At 45.0% G+C, this 15480-nt stretch overlaps 1 protein-coding gene across 1 annotated transcript in view; it reads right to left on the reverse strand.

Moving 5' to 3' along the window:
• The window catches only part of nav2a (neuron navigator 2a), a 572427-nt gene that overhangs the window by 57418 nt on the left and 499529 nt on the right, over nt 1–15480 (reverse strand). The window contains 3 exon segments of the mRNA XM_055649181.1: nt 6376–6428; nt 13061–13249; nt 14286–14446. Coding sequence (XP_055505156.1) covers nt 6376–6428; nt 13061–13249; nt 14286–14446 — 403 coding nt within the window.

The following is a 15480-nucleotide window of genomic DNA, read 5'->3' on the forward strand; positions in this document are numbered from 1 at the left end:
ACAGCTTAAGGATAAGGGGGAAATCCTTTAAAACCGAGATGAGAAGAACTTTTTTCACACAGAGAGTGGTGAATCTCTGGAACTCTCTGCCACAGAGGGTAGTTGAGGCCAGTTCATTGGCTATATTTAAGAGGGAGTTAGATGTGGCCCTTGTGGCTAAGGGGATCAGGGGGTATGGAGAGAAGGCAGGTATGGGATACTGAGTTGGATGATCAGCCATGATCATATTGAATGGCGGTGCAGGCTTGAAGGGCCGAATGGCCTACTCCTGCACCTAATTTCTATGTTTCTATGTTTCTATAACTCTACCGCTGCACCACTGCACCTTCCCTTATAAACATAGGTTTTAATGAGATCACCTATATTATTCTTGTTAACTCCAGTGTCGGTACAATGTACTCTGCCTCAGACTACTTTTTCATTCCATGAATTACTTGGGGGCACAAAATTTAAAATGAAAATCTCCTTTTTAAAGAACAGTTACTCTTCCACCACACTTCATAAATTCGAGGAACAGAATTAGGCCATTCGGCCCAACAAGTCTACTCCATCATTCAATCACAGCTGATCTATCTTTCCCTCTCAACCCCATTCTCCTGCCTTCTCGTCATAGCCCCTGACACCCTAATCAATCGAAAATCTGTCAATCTCTGCCTTAAAAATATCCATTGACTTGGCCTCCACAGCCGTCTGTGGCAATGAATTCCACAGATTCACCGCACTCTGACTGAAGAAATTCCTCCTCATCTCCTTCCCGAAAGGAACGTCCTTTTATTCTGAGGCTGTGACCTCTGGTCCTCGACTCTCCCATGAGTGGAAACATCCTTTCCACACTCACTCTATCCAGGCCCATGAATGTAAAAACAACACAGCTCAAGCCTCACAACTGATGAACATTCCAGCCTTCACTCACCATAAATCCCCTGGTTCCCGGAGCCCTGGTGAGTGTAAACGCTGTCATCATTCTGAGCGCGTTGCGATCAGGAACCGGCACTAACGCAACAAGAACTGTTCTGAAGGACAACACAAGCGGACGGCAACCCCAGCTATCACATTACCCAACACCTGAGCGTGTCGCATTCCTCGTGAAATGAGCGCAAGTGAGTTAAATATGTAACAGCAGCCTGCAGGCATCAAACAGGTAGAGTAACATTAAGGGTGTAGTCACAAGTTGTTATGCTTGCATGCGCGAGGCAAAATTAAATGCCGCTGGTGTGAGCTAATGACGTAACAATCTGTTTTTCCAAAACAACTGCTTAAGAATCATGAACCAAAATGCACAGAAAAGCTTCCTGTTTGTGCCGTGTGGAAAGGAACTGCAGATGCTGGTTTAGAAACATAGAAAATAGGTGCAGGAGTAGAGGCCATTCGGCCCTTCGAGCCTGCACCGCCATTCAATATGATCATGGCTGATCATCCAACTCAGTATCCCATACCTGCCTTCCCTCCATACCCCCCCGATCCCTTTAGCCACAAGGGCCACATTTAACTCCCTCTTAAATATAGTCAATGAACTGTGGCCTCAACTACCTTCTGTGGCAGAGAGTTACACAGATTCACCACTTTCTGTGTTTACACCGCTGATACGACACACAAAATGCTGGAGTACTGCAACTCAGCGGGACAGGCAGCATCTCTGGATGGAAGGAATGGGTGACGTTTCGGGTCGAGTCCCTTCCTCAGACGGCCTGAGTTACTCCAGCATTTTGTGTGTCTGTCTTCCCGGCTTACGGACATTTTTTTAGACCTTGCACTGCAACGGTACTAATTAAAAAATGATGAGATAAAGCAGCTTAATTCTCATGAAAAGGATTTTAAATACCATTTGTTGAAAGCTGATCAAATGTTCACTGACCGTTCAACTTCAAAGGAAAGTTGCTTTATCTGAAACACTGCCACTCAAATAATATCCATTTTGCAACGCACAACATATTATTAGATATAGCTGAAAAAAATTATAGCTTTCTGACTTAAAGCTAACATCCAATATTGATATTTCTAGCTTCACTCTCTTGATTGTCCTCCTGATTAAATGTTATATTTGTATGCGGAAGGTAACCCTGAATTAAACGCGTTTCAGAAGAATTTGTTTAATTACGGGCTAATAATGGGAAAAAAGCTTATACTTAAATTCTGGAAAAATGCGCCCACACCAACAATAAAAATGTGGATATCAAATATGTTTGAAACATTACATATGGAAGAGATGAGATTCCTCTTAGCAGGTAAAGCAGACCAATTCCAAAAGACGTGGTCTATGTTTCTGGACCTATTACAAGTATAAGGTGCAATAGTAATTAAAAAAAACAAATATATAAATAAGTGGTATCAGGACCTGGCAACGGGAGATAAAACAACAAAAACAGATTTGGTTGGTAGTCCCCTTTCTGCGGAGTTTAATGTTATAATAGAGCGATTGTTTCTATTTTCTCTTTCTTTCTTTTCTAGGGTCTATTTTCTCACTTTACTTCCTTCTCTAACTTCTTTTCTAAGGGGCTTTCTTTTCCCAACACTCTTGCACTTCACGACTCTCGCGCACTTTCTTTACTTTCCTTACTTCTACCTTTTTCTTAAAGCTCAAAAAAAATGAAGCGGTACAAAAAATGTATTAAGATATATGTGTTGTGTAGGATTGTAATTTACCGTACTTCTAATAAAAAAAAAAAAAAAAAAAAAAAATATATATATATATATTTGTATGCCTCGTTGTCACCTTCCCCGAGCTAACAATGATCTAACCCAGTGGTCCCCAACCTTTCTTAGCTCAGGGCCCCTCGGGTTCTTTTAATTTTTCTGTGGCCCCCCCTGACATTATTAGCAGGGAAAAAGTACTTCAATATTACAATTCCTTCCATAAAAATATCAGTGTCTATTAATTGCACATATATTCTCTTTTATTCTATTCCACAAACATCAAAAATATTTCAACTACATAGATTTAAATTTATTAGAACTGAAATTTAGGAGGCAACAGGGTGGTAGCTCTGTGGCCCCCTTCATTGAACCTGTGGCCCCCTAAATCCCAAAAAATTCCCATTTGGCCCCACGTTGGGAATCACTGATCTAAGCTACATTTTCCTCAATCTTCGTCTCCTTTGATCTCTCATTTTCACGCCTTGATTGTGTTTAGTTTAGTTTAGTTTAGAGATACAGCGCGGAAACAGGCCCTTCAGCCCACCGGGTCCGTGCCGACCAGATATCCCGCACACTAACACTATCCTACCACACCCACTAGGGACAATTTTTACATTTACCAAGCCAATTTACAAACAAGACCTGTCCGTCGTTGGGAGTGTGGGAGGAAACCAGAGATCTCGGAGAAAACCCATACAGGTCACGGGGAGAACGTACAAACTCCGTACATACAGCACCCCGTAGCTGGGATCGAACCCAGGTCTCCGGCGCTGCATTCACAGTAAAGCAGCAACTCTACCGCTGCGCCACCTGGCTCCCTCTCTCCTGACTCTCAGTTTGAAGAAGGGTCTCAACACGAAACGTCACCCATTCCTTCTATCCACAGATGATGCCTGTCCCGCTGAGTTACTGAGTCCATCTTCAAGCCGATGAGCCTATTTCTGAATTTTAACGGGAATGATAGCTTATTCGGGCTTAATTAATGTTCCCGCTTCCAATGGGAGGGTGTGTCCAATGAAGAGAAGTTGGCCTATCATCAACTTAATTCTATACTTTCAACCGTAATTTAAAATGTAAAGGCATTATGATTAGTAAAAGTAGATCGTTTAAAAATATTTTTTTTTTCCTTCCATCTATCCCTCCCGCTGCCTCGGCAAGGCCAGCAACATAATCAAGGACCAGTCTCACCCCGGTCACTCCCTCTTCTCCCCTAACGCATCGGGCAAGAGGCACAGAAGTGTGAAAACGCAAACCTCCAGATTCAGGGACAGTTTCTTCCCGGCTGTTATCAGGTGACTGAATCATCCTATCACCAACTAGAGAGTGGCCACAAACTATATCCACCTAATTGGAGACCCTCAGATTATCTTTAATCTGAAGTAACTTGACTTTATCTTGCACTAAACGTTATTCCCTTTATCCTGTATCTGCACACTGTGAACACCTCAGTTACAAATGTGTGCAGTCTTTCTGCTGCCTGGATAGCATACAACCATGAAGATTTTCACTGTACCTCGGCAAACGAGCCAATAAACTAAACTATTTTTCACACATCCACAAAGCACAAAGATGATTAACCAGTGATTCATCCTGTTAGTGATGTTAAATGTACAGCATAATAGATCCAACACGTTACGCTATGTCTCCAAAGGCTGTTGGAGGCCCGATCGCAGCCTGGGGCTCGGGTGGATCAGACTCCGCTCCAAGAGGCTGAGCGTGTGGATCGGACGCGGCCTGCAGTGGCACGGAGCAACGATGGACATCGACAACATCGTCAGGCTAGGCCAAACCCCTGCAACAATACCGCTGCCAGGACAACGGGCCTTAATGGCCAAGTTTAGGCAATACATTTTTAACAACAGTGGACTTGAAGCATGCTGGTTTTGCAATCATCATTGCGCTGGTGATTCTTGAGTACTATCTCGGTGTAATCTACCATTCCTACACACTTGTTTGGAGATACAGAGCGCAAGCAGGCTCTCCGGCCCACCGAGTCTGCACCGACCAGCTATCCCCGCACATTGACACTATCCTACACACCATAGAAACAATTTTACATTTACAGCAAGCCAATTCACCTAATTGGTCTTAAATTGTGGGAGGAAACCCAAGATCTACAACAGAACCCACGCAGGTCACGGGAGGACGTAAAACTCTGTACAGCCAAGTACCCACAGTCGGGATCGAACTGGGGTCTTTGGCGCTGTGAGGCAGCAACTCTACCGCTGCGCCACCGTGTCGCCCAAGTATCTTAAGTATGATTGTACCTCTGTAAAGTAGGATTTTTCCTAAACTGTATGCAGAAAAGAAATGTCACCGTACCTAGGTACATGTGATGTTTAATGTTTTATGCGTCATTCCTAATTGTCACGGTATGTCATGTTGTCACTTGTTGGGCGGAGCACCAATGTAAATTCCTTGTATGTGAATACTTTGCCAATAAACTTATTAATTCAATCATTCATTCATGTGACAAAAAAAGTACCATTGAACCACTGAATGAATCATTGTTGATCTCAATGAAATTACAATTTGGAGACAAAGGTTCTCAAAATCTATTATACAACATGAAAGGGGAGAATTTCTAGACAACAGTATTTATGTTTAGTTTCGAGATACAGCATGGAAAAAGGCCATTCGGCCCACCAAATCCACACTGACCAGTGATCACCCGTTCACACTAGATCTATGTTATTCTACTTTCTGCATCAACTACTAACACACTCGGGGCAATTTACAGCAGCCAATTGACCAACAAACCCACATATCTTTGGGATGTGGGCGGAAACTGGGGCACCAGGAGGAAACCCACGAGGTCCCAAACTCCACACAGATAGCACCCAAGGTCAGGATCGAACCCGGGTCGTTGGCATTGTGAGGCAGCAGCTCCACGGTGACGCCTCAATTTATATTAACCAGTTCGCTGCCAGGTATTTTGGCCGTGACATCAAAACATAGAAAATAGGTGCAGGAGGAGGCCATTCAGCCCTTCGAGCCAGCACCGCCATTCATTGTGATCAAGGCTGATCGTCCCCAATCAAGAACCCGTGCCTGCCTTCTCCCCATATCCCTCTATTTCACTAGCCCCTAGAACTACCATATAACCATATAACAATTACAGCACGGAAACAGGCCATCTCGACCCTTCTAGTCCGTGCCGAACACATATTCTCCCCTAGTCCCATATACCTGCGCTCAGACCATAACCTTCCATTCCCTTCCCGTCCATATAACGATCCAATTTATTTTTAAATGATAAAAACGAACCTGCCTCCACCACCTTCACTGGAAGCTCATTCCACACAGCCACCACTCTCTGAGTAAAGAAGTTCCCCCTCATGTTACTCCTAAACCTCAGTTCCTTAATTCTCAAGTCATGTCCCCTTGTTTGAATCTTCCCTACTCTCAGTGGGAAAAGCTTTTCCACGTCAACTCTGTCTAACTCTAACTTTCCACGTCAACTCCATCTAACTCCCTCTTAAATCCATCCAGTGATTTGGCCTCCACTGCCCTCTGTGGCAGGGAACTCCACAAATTCACAACTCTCTGGGTGAAAAAGTGTCTTCTCACCTCAGTCCTAAATGGCCTCCCCCTTTATTCTAAGACCGTGGCCCCTGGTTCTGGACTCGCCCAACAGCATGACCTGAGTATACTTGGGGGTGGCACTGAACAGGTGAAGCATCCTTACTTATAAGAGTTTGAATACTCAGTGGGAGAGTGATTAAAACTGGAGCTACTTACAGTTGAGTAAATGGAGGAGGTGCTGGAGACCAGAGAGAGGGATGATCCATGAACTGCCCGGGGTGAACCGGTCAAAGGGGAAAGAAAAGAGAAAATTATTAGTTTGGTCGAACAAGCCTGTGAGAAAAAGTTCACCCCAACATCGCTTTGGTAAGAGGCAGACACAATGCGCTGAGATTGTTACACAGAGGTTGAGCAACAATATTTTCCTCGTGCTTTTTCAACCATTAAATGTCGACCTGCACGGAAACGGAATTAACCGTGATCATGCTGGTTTCAATAAATATTCAGAAAACACCAGATTCTGGTTGGACAAGTTGTACGATTCGGACGGACGGACGGATGGATGGAGGGCAAAAAGTGGCAGAACCTATTGAAAGTAAACTATATAAACAACACAAAAGAGATGGCAAATTGCTGGAATACAGAAGATGGGACACTTGGAAGAGTTCAATGGATCAAGCAACGTCCAAAATGGAAGCTGTAATATTTTCAAGACCGCGGTTGAAAATTGGAGGGAGTTGCTTCTGTGCCAACACCTAGGGCAGCATGGTGGAGCAGCGGTAGAGTTGCTGCCTTACAGCACAGGAGACTCGGGTTCCATCCCAACTAGGGATACTGCCATTACGGAGTTTGCACGTTCTCCCCGTGACCTGCGTGGGTTTTCTCCGAGATCTTTGGTTTCCTCTCACACTCCAAAGACGTACAGGTTTGTAGCTTAACTGGCTTGGGTTTGTATACTTGGTGTAAGTGTAAATTGTCCTTGGTATGTGTTGGATAGTATGGGTGCGTAGGGATCGCTGGTCGGCACGGACTCGGTGGGCCGAAGGGCCTGTTTCCGCATTGTATCTCTAAACTAAACTAATGTTGATGACATCCAAATGTCATTTCACTAGATATCATTCTTAAGTCACCTCTTCACATTCCAATTTTTGTCACTCTATGCTGGCTGTGCCGTTAGCTGCTGAAGAGAGACACAAAATGTTGGGAGTAACTCAAGTAAATGCAGGCAGCATCTCAGGAGAGAAGGAATGGGTCGAGACCCTTCATAAATGTGTAGGTAGGAACGGCAGATGCTGGTTGAAACCAAAACTAGCTGTACAGGGTCTTGGTGAGACCACACCTGGAGTATTGCTTACAGTTTTGGTCTCCAAATCTGAGGAAGGACATTATTGCCATAGAGGGAGTGCAGAGAAGGTTCACCAGACTGATTCCTGGGATGTCAGGACTGTCTTATGAAGAAAGACTGGATAGACTTGGTTTATACTCTCTAGAATTTAGGAGATTGAGAGGGGATCTTATAGAAACTTACAAAATTCTTAAGGGGTTGGACAGGCTAGATGCAGGAAGATTGCTCCCGATGTTGGGGAAGTCCAGGACAAGGGGTCACAGCTTAAGGATAAGGGGGAAATCCTTTAAAACCGAGATGAGAAGAACTTTTTTCACACAGAGAGTGGTGAATCTCTGGAACTCTTCTGCTGCAGAGGGTGGTCGAGGCCAGTTCATTGGCTATATTTAAGAGGGAGTTAGATGTGGCCCTTGTGGCTAAGGGGATCAGAGGGTATGGAGAGAAGGCAGGTACGGGATACTGAGTTGGATGATCAGCCATGATCATATTGAATGGCGGTGCAGGCTCGAAGGGCCGAATGGCCTACTCCTGCACCTAATTTCTATGTTTCTATGTTTTAGACACAAAATGCTGGAGTAACTCAGTGGGTCAGACAGCATCTCTGGAGAAAAGGAATAGGAGGAAGGGTCTCGACCCAAAACGTCACCCATTCCTGCCTTCTCCCCATAAAGGGCCTGTCCCACTTACGCAACTTTTTGGGCGACTGCCGGCACCCGTCATATTTCAACAAAAATGTTCAACATGTTGAAAATTCAGCGGCGACCAGAAAGTCGCTACGACTCTTTGGGCGACCGAGGAGACGACTCACAATCATACAGGCGACATGTCGCGGGGTGAAGCCTGTACGGTCGTGAGTAGTCGCCCAAAGTCGTACCTTGTTCTGGTCGCCGCTGGATTTTCAACATCTTGGAAATTTTCGGAGACCTGCGACGGCCTATGACGGGTGCCGGCAGCCGCTGAGAAAGTTGCGTAAGTGGGACAGGCCCTTATCCCTTACTAAGTCGACCACTGCTTTAAAAGTATCCATTGACTTGGCCTCCCACAGCCGTCTGTGGCAATGAATTCCACAGATTCACCGCCCGAGTTGATGATCCCTGCTGGAATGTAGCATTCAATTTTGCAATTCAAATTACAATCTGTGGTTTGCACATAATGGTCCACATTACAGGAGCAGCGATTAAATTTAAATGTAATGGTTTAAAACTTTTCATTTAAAAATCCCTTTGCGTGTTGGGATGGGGTATCTGTTTACGATTTGTCCGTTTCATACTTCAATCATAAGCATTGCTCCATTCGCTCCGCAGATGTGCCTCACCCGCTGAGTTTCTCCAGCATTTCTGTCGACCGAATGTCAGTGATATTCGTATGAAATTGAGTGTCAATGGCAATGTACAGTTTAAAAAAACTCAGTTTTGCATGGCAAGTCAGACCATCAATGAATACAGCAGGCAGTGCAAAAGAGGAAATAAACAGAGAGCAGGATATGGCATTCCAGTTACAGAGTATGTGTAGATTAGAAAAAAGCTGCACATGCTGCAATTAGGTAGGTAGGAGGGAAAATTAGGAATGGATTCCTAGTATATGAGAGGTTCGTTCAAGAATCTGATAATAGCATAAAAGCAGCTATTAGGACACAGAACATTACAGCACCGGAGCTGGCCCTTCAGCCCTAATGTCTGTACTGAATATGATGCACACTTAAACTAATCTCTTCTGCCTGTATGCTCCATCTCCCTCCAAGCCCTGCATATTCATATGTCCATCTAGAAGTCACTTAAATTTGAGGAAGGACATTCTTGCTATTGAGGGAGTGCAGCGTAGGTTCACCAGGTTAATTCCCGGGATGGCGGGACTGTCATATGTTGATAGAATGGAGCGACTGGGCTTGTATACTCTGGAGTTTAGAAGGATGAGAGAGGATCTTATTGAAACATATAGGATTGTTAAGGGATTGGACTTGCTAGAGGCAGGAAAGTGGTGAATCTCTGGAACTCTCTGCCGCAGAGGGTAGTGGAGGCCAGTTCATTGGCTATATTTAAGAGGGAGTTAGATATGGCCCTTGTGGCTAAGGGGATCAGAGGGTATGGAGAGAAGGCAGGTACGGGATACTGAGTTGGTTGATCAGCCATGATCATATTGAATGGAGGTGCGGGCTCGAAGGGCCGAATGGCCTACTCCTGCACCTAATTTCTACGTTTCTATGTTTCTATGAAACATGTTCCCGATGTTGGGGGAGTCCAGAACCAGGGGCCACAGTTTAGGAATAAGGGGTAGGCCATTTAGAACGGAGACAAGGAAACACTTTTTCACCCAGAGAGTTGTGAATCTGTGGAATTTTCTGCCTCAGAAGGCAATGGAGGTCAATTCTCTGGATTCTTTCAAGAGAGAGCTGGATAGAGCTCTTAAAGATAGCGGAGTCAGGGGATATGGGGAGAAGGCAGGAACGGGGTACTGATTGTGGATGATCGGCCATGACCACATTGAATGACGGTGCTGGCTCGAAGGGCTGAATGGCCTACTCCTGCACCTATTGTCTGTTATATCTACTTCCACCACCAGTTCCAGGCACCCAGCACTCTCTGCGAGTGAAAACATACTCTCTTTTAAACTTTTCTCTTCTCACCTCTGGGGAAGCTGTGCCTGGGGAAAATATTCGGTTTGCCCACCCTATCCACGCCTTCCATAATTTTTACGAACTTCTATCGGGTCACTCCTCAGCCTCTGGCGCTCCAGTGAAAACTACCCAAGGTTGTTTCACCTAACTCGTCGCAATTGTACTCTCGAAACCTGGCAGCATCCTGGTCAACCTGTTCTGCACCCACATCCTTCATTTACTAAGGTGACCTGAGCTGCATATAACATTCAAAATACAACCCAAACAATGCCGCAACTTGACTTCTTGACTTGTACTGACAACGCACACCTCCTGCAGATTCAGGGACAGTTTCTTCCCAGCTGTTATCAGGCAACTGAACCATCCTACCACAACCAGAGAGCAGTGCTGAACTACTACTATCTACCTCATTGGTGACCCCAGGCCTATCCTTGATCAGACTTTGCTGGCTTTACCTTGCACTAAACGTTATTCCCTTATCATGTTTAAGAAGGAACCGCAGATGCTGGAAAATCAAGGGTCGACAAAAGTGCTGGAGAAACTCAGCGGGTGCAGCAGCATCTATGGAGCGAAGGAAATATGAAACGTTGCCTATTTCCTTCGCTCCATAGATGCTGCTGCATCTGCTGAGTTTCTCCAGCACTTTTGTCTACATTCCCTTATCATGTATCTATACACTGTAAATGGCTCGATTGTAATCATGTATTGTCTTTCTGCTGGCTGGTTAGCATGCGACAAAAAGCCTTTCACTGTACCTCGGCACGCGTGACAATAAACTAAACTAAACTGAAATATTCATTGGTCCCAACAATGAATGTATACTATATACCTTCTTTATTAAACATGACAACAACTAAACTCCGAACTACGAACTACAATTATTATTATTATTGCACGATATTTGTTTATTTATTGAGTATGTGTGCACGTGTATATATACACAATGAACTGTATATGTACTATGTTATGTACTATGTTTACATATTCTGTTGTGCTGCAGCAAGTAAGAAATTCATTGTCCCATCTGGGACATATGACAGTGAAACACTCTTAACTCTTGACTCGACCACTCCATCTTATGTTTAAGAAAGAACTGCAGATGCTGGAAAAATCGAAGGTTGACTTTGTTTAGTATTTTTTTGTCTACGTTACGACCGAAACTAATTATTTACTTTCCACCTAAATAATTAGTTTTGATCGTAACGCAAACAAACAAAAAATACAAAACAGTTTCCTCTTCCCTTGGGAAGATTGTGTGATGTCATATTTGAGGTGACCTAGCCCGGTAATATTAAAGGAATGTGCTTGCGTGCGGCAACACAACAGGGGAAGAGAAGTTAGTTTACAGTAAACAATGTGTCACCACGTGTGTTTTGAGATCTCAGCCTGAATGAAGCTCATCTTTCTGGTCAGTCAGTATTTTTAACTGAAGAGTTCGAAGCAACGACCGACAAGCCATGAATCACCACACTCACAAATAATGTGTTTTGTTTTCGAGTTATTTAGTTTAGTTTAGAGATACAGCGCGGAAACATACAGGCCCTTCGGCCCATCGAGACCGCACCGACCAGTGGTCCCTGCAGACTTTAAATTTTGTTGTACATTGTTCATGTTACAATGACAATAAAGAAACTATTCTATTCTATTCTATTCTAACACGAGGGACAATTTAAAATACCACCAAAGCGAATTACCCACAAACCTGTATGTCTTTGGAAACATAGAAACATAGACAATAGGTGCAGGAGTAGGCCATTCGGCCCTTCGAGCCTGCACCACCATTCGATATGATCATGGCTGATCATCCAACTCAGTATCCCATCCCTGCCTTCTCTCCACACCCCCTGATCCCTTTAGCCACAAGGGCCACATCTAACTCCCTCTTAAATATAGCCAATGAACTGGCCTCAACTACCCTCGGTGGCAGAGAATTCCACAGATTCACCACTGTGTAAAAAATGATTTTCTCATCTCGGTCCTAAGAGACTTCCCTCTTATCCTTAAACTGTGACCCCTAGTCCTGGACTTCCCCAACATCGGGAATAATCTTCCTGCATCTAGCCTGTCCAACCCTTTAAGAATTTTGTACGTTTCTATAAGATCCCCCCTCAATCTTCTGAATTCCAGCATGAACAAGCCGAGTCTATCCAGTCTTTCTTCATATGAAAGTCCTGCCATCCCAGGAATCAGTCTGGTGAACCTTCTCTGTACTCCCTCTATGGCAAGAATGTCTTTCCTCAGATTAGGAGACCAAAACTGTACGCAATACTCCAGGTGGGGTCTCACCAAGACCCTGTACAACTGCAGTAAAACTTTCCTGCTCAAATCCTTTTGCTATGAATGTTAACATACCATTCGCTTTCTTCACTGCCTGCTGCACCTGCATGCCTACTTTCAATGACTGGTGTACCATGACACCCGGGTCTCGTTGCATCTCCCCTTTTCCTAATCGGTCACCATTCAGATAATTTGGAGTTTGGGATGAAACCGGAGCACCTGGAGAAAACCCACGCAGGTCACGGGGAGAACGTACAAACTCGGTACATACAGCACCCGTGGTCAGGATCGAACCTGGGTCTCTGGCGCTGTAAGGCAGTTCCACGGTGGTGTCCCATTTAAAGTATTGAAGGGAGAATAAGGAACCTACGTTACTCCACGACTTGCTGCCAAAACACAACCGCATTCAATCACTGGCCCCTCTAATAAAGTCATCTAATACTTTGAAATGAAGATAGACACAAAAAGCTGGAGTAACTCAGCGGGTGATGCAGCATCTCTGGAGGAAAGGAATTGGTGACGTTTCGGGCCGAGACCCTTCTTCAGACTGAGAGTCAGGGGCAGAAATTTCAAACGCATTGAAAGCTTGTCTTTCCATGAAATACTAATTGCATCTAACACTTTGAAATGCCAGCTTGCCTCTGCATGCACACAACGCCGCTCACCTTCCTCGAATCCATCCCGGAAAGATCCGGAGCGGCTCATCGTCCTGTGCTTCTCATCCAGGGACATGGAACTGTTGCGGAACCGGGCGTCGCTGTACGGATCATGTGACCCGTCCTGCGTAGACACGCTGTGACATCGCAGCACGCTGGGGTTGGATAGGCTCATCTGGGCCGCGGTGGTGGGACTCGCTGTGTGGAGGACACAAAACAACAATAATAATAATAATAATAATATCTTTTATTGTTAACGAGATTTCGGTTTGCATCTTCCATCCGACACCATAACTTAAGTAACTACTAAAATTTAGGTTTAGATACCCCGAGAACATGGTTTAAACAAAGAACATTACAACAGTAAAATAGTCAGACTAAAGTGCAGATGTGTCTGTGCGACGTGGACATGAGAGGCATAGATGGGGTAGAGTCTTTTACCCAGAGTAGTTGAATCGAGGACCAGAGGACATCAGTTCAAGGTGGAGGGGAAAAGATTTAATAGGAATCCGAGGGGTAACTTTTTCACACAAAGGGTGATGTGTGTATGGAACAAGCTGCCAGAGGAGGTAGTTGAGGTTGGGACTATCCCATCGTTTAAGAAACAATGGATAGGACAGGTTTGGAGGGTTATAGACCAAACGCAGGCAGGTGGGACTAGGGTAGCTGGGACATTGTTGGCCGGTGTGGGCGGGTTGAGCCGAAGGGCCTGTTTCCACACTCTATGACTCTAGAGGCAAGAAACATGTTCCCGATGCTGGGGGAGTCCAGAACCAGGGGCCACAGTTTAAGAATAAGGGGTAAGCCATTTAGAACAGAGATGATGAAACACTTTTTCTCACAGAAAGTTGTGAGTCTGTGGAATTCTCTGCCTCAGAGGGGGGTGGTGGCCAGTTCTCTGGATACTTTCAAGGGAGAGCTCGATAGGGCTCTTAAAGGTAGCGGAGTCAAGGGGATATGGGGAGAAGGCAGGAACGGGGTACTATAAACAATAGACAATAGATGCAGGAGTAGGCCATTCGGCCCTTTGAGCCAGCACCACCATTCAATGTGATTATGGGTGATCATCCCCAATCAGTACCCCGTTCCTGCCTTCTCTCCCATATCCCCTGACTGCGCTATCTTTAAGAGCCCTAACCAGCTCTCTCTTGAAAGTGTCCAGAGAACCGGATAGATGGGGACTATCGTAGATACGACGACAGATGGGCGTCTATTTTCGGACTGAAATTCTCACCTAGTTGGGAAAAGTTGAACCTCGTTCCAGAGGGCGACGTGATGCTGGATCCCGGTGAAAAGGGCGAATTGTTGATATTCTCCTGAAGCCCACCGGCGGAATGTGAACGCAGCCACTCTTTAGCCTCCTCATTGTTCCGCGTTTGAGATGAAGGCGTGTACCTGTAGAAACACCAACCGTCGTAACAGAATCGTGCATTAGGACTGAGGCACGGGACATCGGGTTCTCCCATGATTAACACATGCTTTGCAGTCAGAGGTCGTAGAGTGATACAGTGTGGAAACAGGCCCTTCTGCCCATCTTGCCCACACCGGCCAACAAGTCCCAGCTAGCTACTCTAGCCCCACCTGCCTGCGTTTGGCCCACATCCCTCAAAACCTGTCCTATCCAGGATGGGCACAAATGGCTGGAGTCACTCAGCGTGTCAGACAGAGATTTCCCCAGAGATGCTGCCTGACCCGCTGAGTTACCCCAGCGTTTTGTGTCCATCTTCGGTTTAAACCAGTTTCTTCCTACACACTATCCATGTGCCTGTCTAACTTAAACTGCAGTAGTCCCAGCCTCAACTAGCTCCTCCGGCTGCTCGTTCCATACACCCACCGCCCCTTTGTGTGAAATTGTTACTCCTCGTGTTCCTATTAAATCTTGTCCCCTTCACCTTAAAACGTAGTTACGGGAAACATCAACTGTGGCAAAAAAAGCCGACTAAGTGCTCGAGTAACTCAGTGGGTCAGGCAGCCCTTTACGGCAGCACATTGTGTATAAACCAACATCCGCAGTTCTTTGGTTTCTACATTTTATCCACATTTCCATGTGCCTTTATAAATAACCTGAGTTTTTATGCAACTCTAAGATAATCTTATTGTCGGATTGTCAAACGTGTAACTTATAAACAGTGGGAATGATCAAACGTCAATAGTTTGATTCTATTGGTGAGACTTTTTATCTTCGAGTTCTCTCCAAGAAATTCTGCCTCAGCATTTACTGCTGGATGCATGCCCACGTTAAACAGCTTGGTGAACTGGTGGGAGATTATCACATAGTTAGAACAGTGCAGCCATGAGTATAATGAGATTAGTATACCGGCCAGTGACTGAACCCACTTTGACAAATATCACTGCCCATTTGGATTCATTCTGCTGCGATTTCATGCAAACATTTGTCAATGGATGATCAGGGAGAATGCTGGTCTGGA

The sequence above is a fragment of the Leucoraja erinacea genome, chromosome 18 (assembly GCF_028641065.1).
Source record: "Leucoraja erinacea ecotype New England chromosome 18, Leri_hhj_1, whole genome shotgun sequence".
NCBI lineage: Eukaryota > Metazoa > Chordata > Chondrichthyes > Rajiformes > Rajidae > Leucoraja > Leucoraja erinaceus.